Source organism: Centruroides vittatus, unplaced genomic scaffold (assembly GCF_030686945.1).
Source record: "Centruroides vittatus isolate TY-2023 unplaced genomic scaffold, ASM3068694v2 contig_329, whole genome shotgun sequence".
Taxonomy (NCBI): Eukaryota; Metazoa; Arthropoda; class Arachnida; order Scorpiones; family Buthidae; genus Centruroides; species Centruroides vittatus.
The window spans coordinates 3,217,409-3,231,312 of record NW_027122113.1 but is presented as its reverse complement, the minus strand read 5'-3'; the positions used below and the strand labels follow the sequence as shown (position 1 = coordinate 3,231,312).

General features: G+C 30.3%; 2 protein-coding genes across 3 annotated transcripts in view; one reads left to right on the top strand and one right to left on the bottom strand.

Moving 5' to 3' along the window:
* Window positions 1–12,542, top strand: part of LOC136973803 (mitochondrial inner membrane protease subunit 2) — a 35,909-nt gene extending 23,367 nt beyond the window's left edge. Inside the window, exons 5-7 of the mRNA XM_067268576.1 lie at window positions 11,781–11,846; window positions 12,115–12,217; window positions 12,278–12,542. Coding sequence (XP_067124677.1) covers window positions 11,781–11,846; window positions 12,115–12,217; window positions 12,278–12,439 — 331 coding nt within the window. The 3' untranslated portion in view covers window positions 12,440–12,542. The remainder of the gene's footprint in view (window positions 1–11,780; window positions 11,847–12,114; window positions 12,218–12,277) is intronic.
* Window positions 5,756–8,825, bottom strand: LOC136973789 (leucine-rich repeat neuronal protein 1-like). 2 transcript variants are annotated; one of them, XM_067268555.1, is made up of 2 exons: window positions 8,699–8,806; window positions 5,756–7,994 (listed from the first exon to the last, which is right to left on the bottom strand). In XM_067268555.1, the coding sequence occupies exon 2, from the start codon at window positions 7,903–7,905 to the stop codon at window positions 5,851–5,853; it is 2,055 nt and encodes a 684-aa protein (XP_067124656.1). In that variant the 5' UTR covers window positions 7,906–7,994; window positions 8,699–8,806; the 3' UTR covers window positions 5,756–5,850. The 2 variants fall into 2 exon arrangements, 1 of the variants encoding a protein (XP_067124656.1); XR_010880551.1 differs by lacking the exon at window positions 5,756–7,994 and adding an exon at window positions 8,004–8,495 and having other exon boundaries at window positions 8,699–8,825.
* Window positions 12,543–13,904: the final 1,362 nt, after the last annotated feature.

Here is a 13,904-nt window from a genome sequence, read left to right as displayed (position 1 = left end):
ATAGTCACAATTTTCTTTTTGTCATTAATTTGATATGTTTTTAATAATATATATTAAGAGCATCATTGGTTTCCAACATGCTCTGACTTAACATTTTAAATCCATTTTGTAAAATTAAAATGATGAGTTCTGCAGATTATATTTTGCATCATAAGAAGGTGTAATTTTAAATTTTAATGCTTTAGACCATTTTAATAGTAGATAAATTCTTATATACCATATTTATTATTATACTTTGTTCACAATAATTTGACAATTTTTAGTGGCTGTTTGTTTAGGAAAGTTTCTAATTTAAATGTTTTGAAAATTTATATTTATATAATTTAAGCAATTTAGATATACTCATGGAGGATTAAAAAAATGACTTAATTGCGTTAAATTGAGTTAGAAGAGGAAACTTTTAATAGGAAGATTAAGTTTTAAATATCAAATTTATTTTCAATGTACACTCAAACCTGTTTTTGTGCGATTTTTTATATGTGCAATGTGTTTTGTGCAATTATTTTTGTGCAGTATATCAATTTGATTGAAATTCATATACCACACAAAAACAGGTTTGAGTGTAATAAAATTGACTTAGGTAGTATAGAGCAGGGATGGACAACCAGTGGCCCTCGGGCTGCATGCGGCCTGCATTAATATTTTTTGCAGCCCGCATTGCATAAAATATGAATAAATATATCAATTTCTCAGCTTAAGGAAGTATGCAGCAAAATTCAAACATTATTTTTACAATTTATGTATGTGAATAGTTTTTCGGCAATGAATTTAGTAAAAATTAAAACAAGAAACTGGGTAACAGACACATTGAAACTAATTTAAAAAACAAGCAGTGATGAATATTTAACCAAATATATTATGTTTACATCAGTTCCAGAAGCTAAATTAAGTATACATATACTAATTTATAATTATATATGAATAAATAATTGTGATTTACCAGCATTTTTTTTTTTTCTTTTCTCTTTTTTCTTGTATGTGGCCTGCGTCAGTTCAAAAGTTTTAAAATGCAGCCCTTACATAGAAAAAGGTTGCTCATCCCTGGTATAGAGTATTAAAAATGAATTATAGAAATAGAGGAATTTCTAAAATAAATATTTAGCAGTTTTATATTTTAAAATTTTAGAAAATTTTAAAAGATTCTTGTATCAATATTACTAAAGTAAAATATTTAACTTAAATTATATTTTTAATAGTTATTTTACTAACTTATAGTTAGTACAATGAGACTACAGTTTTACTTGTCCTTTTCTTGGAAACATTTTTTGAACTTTAAAGTAATGTCTTCAAAGAACATAAAATAAAGCAAACAAAAAGTACAGAAAAGAAAAATATTTATATTATAATTTATTTGATATTAGAAATAGGTATAGATTATTATTACAATAGAGAATTTTTTCAGTTAATGTATTATTTACCATTCAAAATTTTTATTCTAGAAAAAATTAAAATCTATGCAGTCTTAGAATTTCAAGAAAATATGTTTAAAATGTAAATATCAGTATGCTCTTAAATATTTTCCTAACAAGGAGAATTTTGAACCAGATGTCAGAATTCCCAAGAAACAAAAGATTGTTTGACAGAACTTTAATGCTTATAATGAAAACATCAATTTTAAAAAATAGACTGAATACACAGAAAGTTTTATTGATTTTATGCTAATTTTCTATCTTGCAACAAATGTTCTGTAAAGAATAAAAATAAAATTAGTATATATTGGGATAAAATATTTAGAATTTTTACAAAGATTTTCCATCTCCTGAAATTTTTTCTGAATGCAATAAGAATTCTCATTAAATTGAACTATTTTTCTAGAAACAAAAGAATAGGAATGTTTGACTGCATAATTGATATGCTAGGAAATGAAAAGATTTCCAAGTGACGAATATCCTTTTTAATCCTCTTTTCTTTTTTAAATTTACATCCTGAATGCAAATATAAATTTCAAAAGATTGCAGTGTAAATAAGTCAGGAGAAATATCGATCAAAATAACTCATTTCTTTGTTGAATTCAGTATTTTGCAGAGTAGTTTAAAAAATTCACATATTTTGATGAACACTGCTATCTGATAAATATATAAAAACATCTATCCCATTATTTTTAAATGTGTTCTTTCAAATTTAAAGTACATTACAAATACATAATTAACATATATAAATATAATTATTGGGCGAATTTATAAAAATGTAAAATATATACTGTATATAGCATTTTCAAAATAAAAATGAGCCGGTGAGTAGATGTGAGTAGATGCTATATTAATCATGGCTAGATACAGCAGTTATTTAATGTGAGGAGAAAGTATTATCGCCGTACAAAGAGTAAGGAAAGGTTAGGGTCACAAGCAATTCATCTCCTTCAAGAAAAATCTAATTTGGACAGCAATTGCTTTAGTGCATTAGCGGAAAGGAAAAGAGGGGGTTATGAATGATGGACTTTTGGGATCTATGGCCGTAAGCGTTAAAAGAATCGAACTCTGAGACGTAAAGTTACTTTATCTGGGTTATAAATTATTCAGATTTTTATCTTGATATATAAAGTATCTTTTCAAAATTTTTCTAATTTTAATGTTTTCATCGTGATAATTTACCGATAAATATGTAAATAGGATGTTTTCATTATTCTCTTGCATATTTAATACTAATGGAAATAGATGAATAGTTTAATTAAGAAAACAACTTTCTAGAATCACTTAAATATAGATTTCCGAAAAATATTTTTTATGTTAATTAAACTATATTGCTTCTGATTGTAAACAAATTTCTGTTTAAAATTAGTTATTCGGTTATAAGAATAGTAATGATTATATGCCGGAATTGAAATATTTCTTTGTAATAACAATAGTAATTAAATTTGATCGATATTAAGAAAATTCGTTTTCATACAGAGTTTACCGTATTATGAACATATAACAATAAACAAGTCGTAAAATCTTAAGCATTAATTGGAAAAGCAATTATTGAAATTTAAGCGAGAAATTAACACAAAGAATTTTACTTTACTATTTATTTTGTTGTCAAGTCTTGTTAGCAGATAAACAATTCTTGAAGCGGAAATACTTTCTTGTTACAGGAAATTAATTTTATAAAAGTTTACAAGATTTTAATTACTGAAATATTTTCTTCTCTTTTATGCATGCTCGGATAAGTAATTTTAATTTAATCATTGACAAAACGCGCACATAATTTGAAAGAACTTCCGTTGAGAATATATCCGAAAATATTATTTCATTGAAATTTATCTACTATAATGTAATATCTGTTTCCATATATATATATATAATTTATATGTATCTGTACATTTGGCATACATTCGTGTAATAACTATAGGTATAGTATATAGAATTTTGGGATTACCAATTGAAATCATACGATTCAATAGTTTCTTAAGCGATTTATCCTTCGATTGTGCAATCGTTTATTTGAGACAGAATGACAAATAACAATGGCAGTTTTAGAGGGAAAAGATTGAAATAAGAAAACTATTTCGATTATTGATTATCTGAAAAAAAAAGATAAAGAGAAAATGATACAGATTTCTTTTTAATCTGGCAGTTTTTGAAACATTAATAACGTGAAACGCCATAAGAAGAATTGAAATTTAGTTTTAAATAGCTTATTTCAATGTAAACTAGATCATTTGCAAAATTATATAAAATTTGCCATAAATTGTCAGATTGTGAAATAATGTGAATTTATTAAACTGAATTTAACATTGATAAGTGAGCGAAGAATGTATTATTAAATCGTGTCGTGTTACATTTTAATCGCATATTTCAATTATTTAGCTAGTAGCTTGTTAAAATTAATTTTCTGCTCTTTTCTTAAAAAAAAAGAAAGAAAGAAAGTGAGTTTGCGCATTTCCAAACTTGCTAGTAATTTTTATTTTTATATATTGAAGTCTTTTTTTATTTTTGATAGTTTATATTACATTTGGCTATTGTTCCAGTTCGTTTCACATATGTAATACAAGAATGAGGAACATGCATCATTGATTTACTCGTTTCACCTATCGACAAAGTTGTTGTTGTTGAATTCCTGTAACGAAAGTAATGATCCAGAGATAAGTTTTCTTTTTTTTTCCATCGACGTTTACTTCAACTAGATTTATCGAGCACATTCTAATTGCTAAATGTATTTGAGTAAGTTTTCAAATTCATAGCAATTTAAACCTGTTATTAGTCATAAGTTCTCTGCAGGAAGCTGTATAAACTACGAGATAAGTCTTATTTTCATCAATTTTATCAAAATAAAAACATCATTGAAATTTTTTCTGGGGGGGAAACAAACAAAAAATCAACGTAAAGATGAAATAGTTGATATTCCAAAATATCTTATCTTTAATATTTGTGTGTAATAGTGTGTAATATAAAATAAACAAGCAGAAAAATCACTTAAGATAGATATAATAATAAATTTTAAAGTATAAGCTTTCACGGAAGCTATAAGCCCACTTTATATTTATTTCTCAAAGAAACCATGAAATATCGATTTAGAATTCATATAAAGTACAAAATTTCGAAACGCAATAATCTTAATGTTATTCATGCAGATACTATTCACTACCGCTATTTATCTCTCCATTATAGTAAATATTTCGAAAATTACTTTTTGTATCATATCGCCAAAAAGCAGAGACCTTAAAATTGCTTTAAATTTTAATATAGAAATCTTTACTAAATAGAGAAGAGAATAAAGCATTTATATTACTCAAGAGAGTTTGCAAATTTCTTAATTTTTGACTAACAATTAGTTGTGCGTAAGCAAGTTCTCTTCTTTCTTATCAGTAGATTAGACCTTAATTTTAGTGAAAACTCCTGGTGGAACTATTAGAAGGAGCGTATGCGATCGATAGAATAGCGATAGAGAGTGATACTAAACAGACATTTCCGACTGACCTGCCTTGAAGTGGTGGTCGTAAAGTGACCCATTCCAACGACACTATTACGCTTCGTCTCGACATCATATTTTCCCCACCATTAATTTTCCATTCTAGAAATCTCTAATGCCTTTTAACTAATTCCTCTTTCTCTCTGATCGATCCGACTAGAAATAACTATGCATTGTTTCCTCCTTATCTTCAATTTAGACAATCGTATTAGAAGATACGGTACAATCCACACAAATGCGGATCTGAACGGATTTTATCATGCTTATAATCTAACGAATATTTTATCATCTAGACTTTTTATGGTGCATTTCTGATTATCAAATTTTCATTAACCACAATTTATTCAAAAGTGTTATTGCTATACTTTAACTAAAAGCAATGAACATTTTTTTATGAAGAAAAAAATCGGGATTAGCAATTCAGCGAATAAAGTCTTGTAATTTGATTTTTTTTAAGCGAAGCTTTGTTACATTGTGTATGCAATTTCCCATTTTCTCTATCGATCGGCCTACGTCACGTTCCTTACATCAAACTAGTTTATTGGATGAGATGTTTATCTTCTAAATTGAGTTTCCCAGTTGGAAAGGCGACAATCAGCGGATCTTTCGTTTGTTTTACGAAACTTTTTTCATTATTAACGACCTACGTGGCTTTCAGATAAATTCAAAAACCGATTTTTATTGTTAACGCATTTTTCAAACTATCACTCGAATATGAAAAAAAATTGTTTATTACTGCGATTTGTTCAAATTAAAGGCGAATCATCTGTAATTTTCTCTCTACCGACATCATTCACATAAAAAAAAGCTCCGAACATTAAATCTAGTATTCAAAAATCATTAAGTGGAGTAATGGATAGCTGGGTGGATAATTATTTTCATTTTAATTAAAAAAACTAACAGACGATAATTTTACAATTTGATTATGTCGAAGGTTATATACATTTTGACATATGAGCATTAAGATCCCAAATGGGACATAAGTGGACTGTGTAGGTTTTCCATTGGAATCTGTAACATATTGTTGACCAACGACTTTTCCGGAGTGTCGTACTGTCGTTGTCGGTACTTTCTCGCCGCCACCGTCACCGCGCAGATGACCAGCAACATAACAACTATAATACCCAATACAGCTGCCACTGCCACATTGCTAGTGTGATGGATCCCCTGCAGCATGTAGTTTTCGTCTCTCGTCTCTACTTTAGTACAAGCTATTTGCATCATTTGACCACTTTCCTTGCTTTTAACTGCTATACAGAACTCGTACTGAGTTTCTGGTTCCAGATTGTTAATGGTATACGACCGAAAGTACTGACTGACAGTGACTGATCTATATTCTTTCTTGTCATCCGCCAGACGGTAAAGAATTTCATATTCTGGAAAATTATTCCGTGCCGTCCCGTTCCATACCACAGTGACGTATGTCGAAGATACTCCCAATGGAAATATTTTAATGTCTATTTTCTCCACTATTAGATCTGTTATACCAATAGTTTCCCCCAAATAATTTTCTGCCACACACGTATAAGAACCAGAATCTTTAAGCTTTAAATGATAGATGGTTAGACAACCCGTGTGTGTCAATTGTAAATGTAAATTGTTCGAAGTTTCGTTTACTAAAATACCAGTCGGCAATATCCAGTGTATTTTCGGTGTAGGTATACCGTGAGCACGACATTGGAAAATATGTTTATCGCCCATTTTCTTATCTTCTGTATTATTAATGCGTCCTATCAGAACGGGAGGACAGTGAGCGGGGAATTCATCCATTTCCTTTAAGAGATGACGTTCTGTTTCCTGCAATCCACCACAAGTTAATCTCTCTGATTCGGAAAACTTGATACCGGTCTTATTCTTGCCATTAATGATTTGGTGTATCCAGTTTACATTGCAATCACATAAAAGGGGATTGTCGTACAGAGTTATCTCTGTGTTTCCTCGGAAATTTCTCATCAATTCTTGGCTAAGAGCGGATAAGTTATTGTTATGTAGATATAGTTTCTCGATGTTAGGCACGTTTATGAATGCCTCTGGATCTATATATTGCAACTGATGATTATTATGTAATTTAATGACACGTAAATTGATTAAATCCCAGAACGAGCCACGATCTATTAACCACAGATCGGAAATATTATCCAAGGACAGATGCTGAAATCGAGCATGGACGAAATCTCCAGTTTGGATCTCTGTAAAGGAATTCCCACTCAAATGCAGAATTTTGATATGTTTAATTGGCTGGAAGGACGCCGACGGTATTTTAACTAATTGATTATAGCTTAAATTAAGAATTGTTAGATTCTCTAGACCATCGAAAGCATGTTGACTGATTCCTTTGATTCTGTTGTGCGATATAGAAAGATTACGAAGGTTCTTTAAAAATGCAAAACTTCCACTATTGATATAAGATATAGAGTTATTGTCCAAGTATAGGCATTCCAATTTACCTAGGTCCATAAACCATTCTGGAAATATTGCGTGAAGTTGGTTTCCGTTCAAACTTAGATGTTGTAAATTAGTTAAACCGTCGAAAACATGTTCAGCTATAAACTTAATTTGCACATGAGTGATGATCAGAATTTCTAACCGATTTAGACCACGAAACACTCCGTCTAATAAGTTTCTAAAATCGTTATAAGATAAATCTAGTGATCTAAGTTCCGTGAAATTTTGTAATATCATTCCTCGGCCCAACTGCTTAATCTGATTGAAGGATAAGTCTAGTTCTTTTAGTTGAGATAACACTGGAAATAATTGGTCGTTCAGATCGGTTAAATGATTATAACCCAGCAAAAGAGATTGAGTGGAGGGTTGTAGGCCGTTGGGAATCTTCTTCAATCCCGCGTTTGTACAGTTAACTGTCTTTAAAGATATGTTTAGGCGGGCAGAAAGTTGATTTTGGCATTGGCAGGATTTCGGACATGTAATCAACCATTTATCGCTTTCCATTTTTTGTGAATAAATGAATAAAAGATCAGTCACTAATGGAACCAAAACAGATATTAAAATCTTCATGGTGGATTTGGTAGAATAGATCTAGCCATCTCTTATACCATTGAATGCTTTTTAAAGATGTAGATGTAGTTATCCATTATGTTGATTTCCTGAAATATAAAGAAAAAAAAACCATAAAGTTTATGAAAAAATGATAATTTACAGCACAAACTTTACGTTGAAATATTCGGTTTAATGCTTTATTGTGGAAAGAAAAAAAGGAGATGGAGAAACAAAAAAGAAAAAAGAGACTTCACCTTTTTCGCCCCAGGATATAAATCATTCGTGCTCCGCTGGTTTGTTACCAGTAAATGGAAATTTGCGTCACCTAATTGAATTATTACGACGTTCATTTTACCCTGCTCGAGGAATAATCGGAAGAACGGCAAAATACATCCGTGAAGAAGTCCGTATTATGAAAAAAAAAGCATAACTCTTCAAACAGAAAGTTGCAGGGGCTTTTTTTTTTATCTTCTTAACTGAAGTTGTTTGATCTTTGGCTTAAGAATGTATTGAAGACTTATGTGGATACAACCCCAAATCCTGGCGCAAGGCCAAAAGCATTGTCTCCTCCCTACACATTCATCGATGCTCCGGATAACTTTACGAAACTGAAAATAAGCCCGGCGGATAAAAGAAAAAATTTAGACATATATAAATATCCCATAATGCGTTTACTAACTGCATTTACTCGGCATACGTCAGTATCGATCGCTACTGGAATCCCGAAACTCTCAGGATTATCATAAACAATTAGGGAATTCTACCTCGAGTAGAGCTAAGGACGCATTTTACAAAGCAAATTACTACTAACCTCGAATAATAGTTGAAATATAAAATCGGTCTGCAGCCTGTGAACCATATGTATCGATCCCGATGGCCTCTGTATCTCTAGTCCTGTACTCCTCGACTGTCAGTCGCTTTTCTTGGAGTGATCGTTGCCACGGAGCATGAGCAGAAGTGTTTTGTACTTACTCTTAATTTGCTACATTCGTTTGGACTTTAATTAATACGTGGTAATGCCACACTCCATTCTTATTTTGTCTCGAGTGTTTACTCGCTATTTGTCATTTGTCAGACCATTAATTGACCAATGTCCCATTCAGTGCAGTATCAATCACTGAAATCATTTTCTCTATCCTTTCTTCTGATAAAAAGTTAATGAGGTAGAATCGAAATAGGAAACAAATAAAAAAAATTAAATTGTTTTTTTCTGTTTTTTTAATTTCGCTCGTAATAATAATAATTTATTTGAATTTTCTTATTTAAATAAAATATATTTTAAAAGTAATTATTTAGATTGAAAATTCTTCTAATTTGGATGTAGACTCATTAGGTTAATGAGAGTTAATTAGTAGCGAAACAGCGTGAACTCCTATCAGATCTTCAACTTGGTTAATTGAATGCTCTATTGAACATTATAAAAATGTAGAAAAATTAAACCGTGCATGACATTTTTCTTCTTTTGAATTCCTTTCTTCTTTTTCATTTTATGAACTCTTACTGCTTAAATTAAAAGAAGTTTTGATTTTTATATGCCATTTGATAGTAACATTACTGGGTTGATTCTATTCGTCTTTTTCATTCTGCTTAAAACCACGACTAGAAAATCGTTACAAATCGATTAAGTTGAAATTCTTTACTCATTAAGATATAGAAGTGTTAAAGTAATCATTAATCTACTTTTCCCTATCTGCTACTGATAAAGAATATAGCCTATATTTTTTCCTCTTCTTTCTTTTCTCTCTCTCTCTCTCTCTCTCTCTCTCTCTCTCCCTTACTAAAAAAGCAGAAACTTTCAAAGAATATCTCCCAGAAGGCACACTATATTTTATCCTAGATATTCGATCCGACCATAAAATAAAACTCACTATTTCTCTGCATTTGACAGGTTGATTTTTTTAAGAATAATTCATTAATTCGAAATAGAAATCGAATCTGACGTGTGTAAATCTTGAAACGAAATTTATGGGCTTTAAATAGTATTCAAAATGCATTTTTATGCTTTTTATTAGCCAATATAGTTTTGTTCTCGATTTGAATGCAGGTTATCGAATATATCTACGGTAATAAAATGTGAAAATAAATATTCTACGTTTTAAAAATGTTATTCTAAATTACTTTTTTAAAATATTTTGTTGTTATAATCTGTTTTTATTAAATATTCTGAATGATGAATGTTTACTTTTTTTCCGATTTTCTCTTTCTTAATAAAATCTGAAAGATGCATTAAACAAACACAGTAGTAGTTCTCGTTTGTTACGACTACCAGCTATTTGCGTTGTGTAGAAGTCGATTGATTTCGGTGATAATATTGAAGCCATAAGCAAATCCTAACCGGATCTGTGTACTTTATATTGTATAGATAGGTATTGAAGAGGCAGAAGCTCGGGATGAAAGCGGATTCTTTCTTTTATCCCGTCGCTTCAAGCAACGATACAAAGTTGAGAATTGGGTCACCCAGTAAACTCTATCGATCCTTCGCTCGAGGATTCAATCAATAAAGAGAAGAACAGGTGACGCATATTATTACCTGCTGATGTATTCCTTTATCCTTCGGGTTAGATGAATCTCCATTAAATAATTAATTTCCACTCATTAAGTTTAATCTGTCTTGCTAACTGTGTGATGTTCTCTTGATCTATGAAAATATAAAATTGAATTTCTGTTAAAAACCGTTTAAGTTTCTCCAATCCAATATTTCCGATTACTCCATTGTCAAATCGATGTGCCGCTTTCTCCACCTGCCAATCACTTATTGTAGGTTGTGGTAACCTTAACGACACTAACGATAACAGCTGTTGTCAGATAATAATTTTTTGATCAATCGAAATTTTCTCGATAAACAGTTACTCGGCAACAACCATCATCTGTGCTATTTTTCAACGCTTGTTTCACTATTTGCTATCGATATCTTTTTGCAGCATTAGCATAACTTGTGACAAGTAAATCTCGGATATACATTCTCGATAGTTTCCATTGACAGAAATGAAAAATGTCTAAAATAATTTCTTACGATAGTGGAATTGATGAATAACTATTGTCATCTAGAAAACTAGATTTTTCTGCACTTATATTTCTCTCTCAGAAAGTTTTAGATAGAAATTGGTGTCTAAATTCCTTTCGGAGTGTTGCCGTGATGCTGTTCTTAGCCATTCCAATAAACAACGGCATTTCATTCTTTCTTTAGATTTATAATCTCCAGTGTAGTAGTGACAACACGTTTCATTTTCAGACTTTTTTTTCCTGTTTCTACCGCTTTCTGTAATTTGTAAGAAAATTGGATTTCTAACTGGAGATGCTTTTTTTTCTTTTTTAGGAGAGAAGTTTTAGTTATTCTGATTTTTTCTATACTTAATTCAAAAAACGAAAATATACAGTATTTATCTTTATTTACAGTTAGACACTTAAAGTATTTTTTATTGAGATTAATAAAAATAAATGTAGAAGTAGAAAATTGATTAAAACGTATTTCATCTTCATTAGATTAGTTACACGTCTTTATTGTTTGTTTTTCTTTTTCTAAGTCTGATGAAATGAGATCTTAGTACTGTGATAAACTCTCTATTGGCTGTATCTATGTCTAGTCGGAACATGTTTCAACAGAAGTGACATCCAATTATCAGTCTTTCTCTAACGTTGTCAACTTGTCGCTTTTATTTTTATCACCAATTCTAAGGTCTAAGATTCCTCTATACTGTATTTATGTGCAGATAAAAGTTGATAAATTGACTCGTATTTTTGGTTTTTTGCCAACTAGTAAGATGAATTGAACATTTAATCGAACAGGAATTAATATCGACGTATTGAATAGAGAATATAATAATACAACTCATGATATATTATTTTAATATCTACTTTTATTAGTTTCTGATGATACAAAAATTTTATTTCAGATCTCCTCGTAATCCGGAGCAGAAGATCATCAAAAGAGTTATTGCCACCGAAGGCGATGTCGTCAAGTAAGTCATTTCGGCCCATTAATTACTTTTTAATCATGTAAGGGACTAATATTAATAAAAATTTTCAACGAAAGAACGATCAATATAGTTTCGTTCTCGGAAATGAAGTATGTCCTCTTCTTAACCGAAAATTTTTAACTCTAATTAGTCTGAGAGAATTTATGATCGTATTATCGGCTTACGGTCGATGACGGAAGTTGCTCCTAATTGACCCGCTGTGTATAATGAGTTTCGTAGGTAAAATTTCCTTTATTATTTTTACCGATAGGACTCGAACATATAAGAAGCGGTATATGCCTATTCCCCAGGGACACTGTTGGGTGGAGGGTGATCATCACGCGCACAGTATGGATAGCAACTTTTTTGGTCCAGTAAGTATCGGGTTTTGTTTATTTGATCCGAAGTTTCAAAATTAATTAAGCTATTTTCAGGTAGCGGTTGGTCTGATTACGGCAAAAGCATCCCACATTGTGTGGCCTCCTTCACGCTGGAGAAAATTATATCCCGAACTGCCCGAGAACCGCATCCCCTCTAATCCCAGCTACTATTATTACGAGACCGAAGACGATGCTTTGGAAGAAAGTGCTACCTAAGGCTGCAATTAACAGTTCTTTTTTATAGTCATTACAGTTGAAAATTCTATTCTTGTATCATATACAAAATCAATAAATTGTTAGTCTTTTAGAAAGGTTGAAATGCTATAATTTGATTCTTATTTAGCAAATCTTTCAGAGATAACTAAATTCTTCCCACATACAATTTTTCTTAAGATGGCATTCTTTTTTTTTTTCATCGGAAGAAATAGCATTTAAGATAGTTCCTACATTCTCGGGAGAATTGTCTCTTATGAGAATAGTTTTCCTAAAATAGCGCAGTTGAACATTTAATAAAAAAAGAAAAAAAAAACATTTTTTTACAATTTCCAAGACTTCATTAAAAACATTCCGTGCAAATTGATTTAAATTACGTGTTAATTATTATTACATTACATTATGTTATCATTTATTGCATTTGTAATCTCTTCATCTCTTGTGCGAATCTTAATTACAGAAATCAATTACATAATGTGCAGTACATATACACATAACCTCCTTTTCTCAATATATTTCTTAATATGTATAAAAGCTTTCCTAAAATTTACACGTCCTTAGGGATAATTATCTTATTAAAATAAAAATAAATTCTCTACGTAACGTATATTTTCAGTTTCATATATAATACCTGTACACTATGCATAAAATTACGAAGTATTGCTAAAGTTCGATGTCATACTGAGTTTGAGAATCGATCATCATTATAGAGCTATATAATAATATATATTACGTATATATATAAATATAAGCTATATAATTTCTGATCTAACCAGTATTGGCATTCTACATTTATATAGATCTATATAGTACTTATCTCTAGTAATCTCCTCATTTTTCTTGATATAAGATATTGTACTCTGGCGAAATACTTTCATTTTTCTTATTCCCTTTTAAACCATACTTAACTAAAAACAAACAAATAAAAAGTTTACCTGCAATATTTATTTTAAGAGAATGTGAAGTAAGTTATATAAATCTAAAAAATAGCTAGTGCTACTATTTTTATTTCAGTTTTCTTTTCGGGGCATTAATCATTTATTTTCGAATTTAGCCGTTCTTTTCTATTGCTTTTATATCCTTATTGCTTATAAAACATTCTTCGAATGTATAATTCGAAAGTATTTCTTGGTTTTTGTAGAATGGAAAAAAAAGAAAAGAAAATGCCAAAAGTGTAAATTGAAAGATTTCTGTTAACGTAATCTTTTTTCTTTTCTTTTCTTCTTTTTTTTAATGTAATCGATACGAATGAAAGATAACACTCTAAGTAATTGTTTGCATTAAAAAAGAAAATTTGGATTTATTTACTGAGCAAACAACCAATCGAAATGCAAAAGATATATATATATATATATTTCCTCTCTTCTGTAAAAGTAGCATGTCTATTAACCTGGTCCATTTGGCTGCCGTTTCGTTGGAATACGTTGCTAATGACGTATTCGGATCACGTGACATAGATAACTATCAG

Excerpts from the sequence above, each read along its gene's own strand:
- LOC136973789 (XM_067268555.1), bottom strand. The coding sequence starts at position 7,905 with ATGAAGATTTTAATATCTGTTTTGGTTCCATTAGTGACTGATCTTTTA.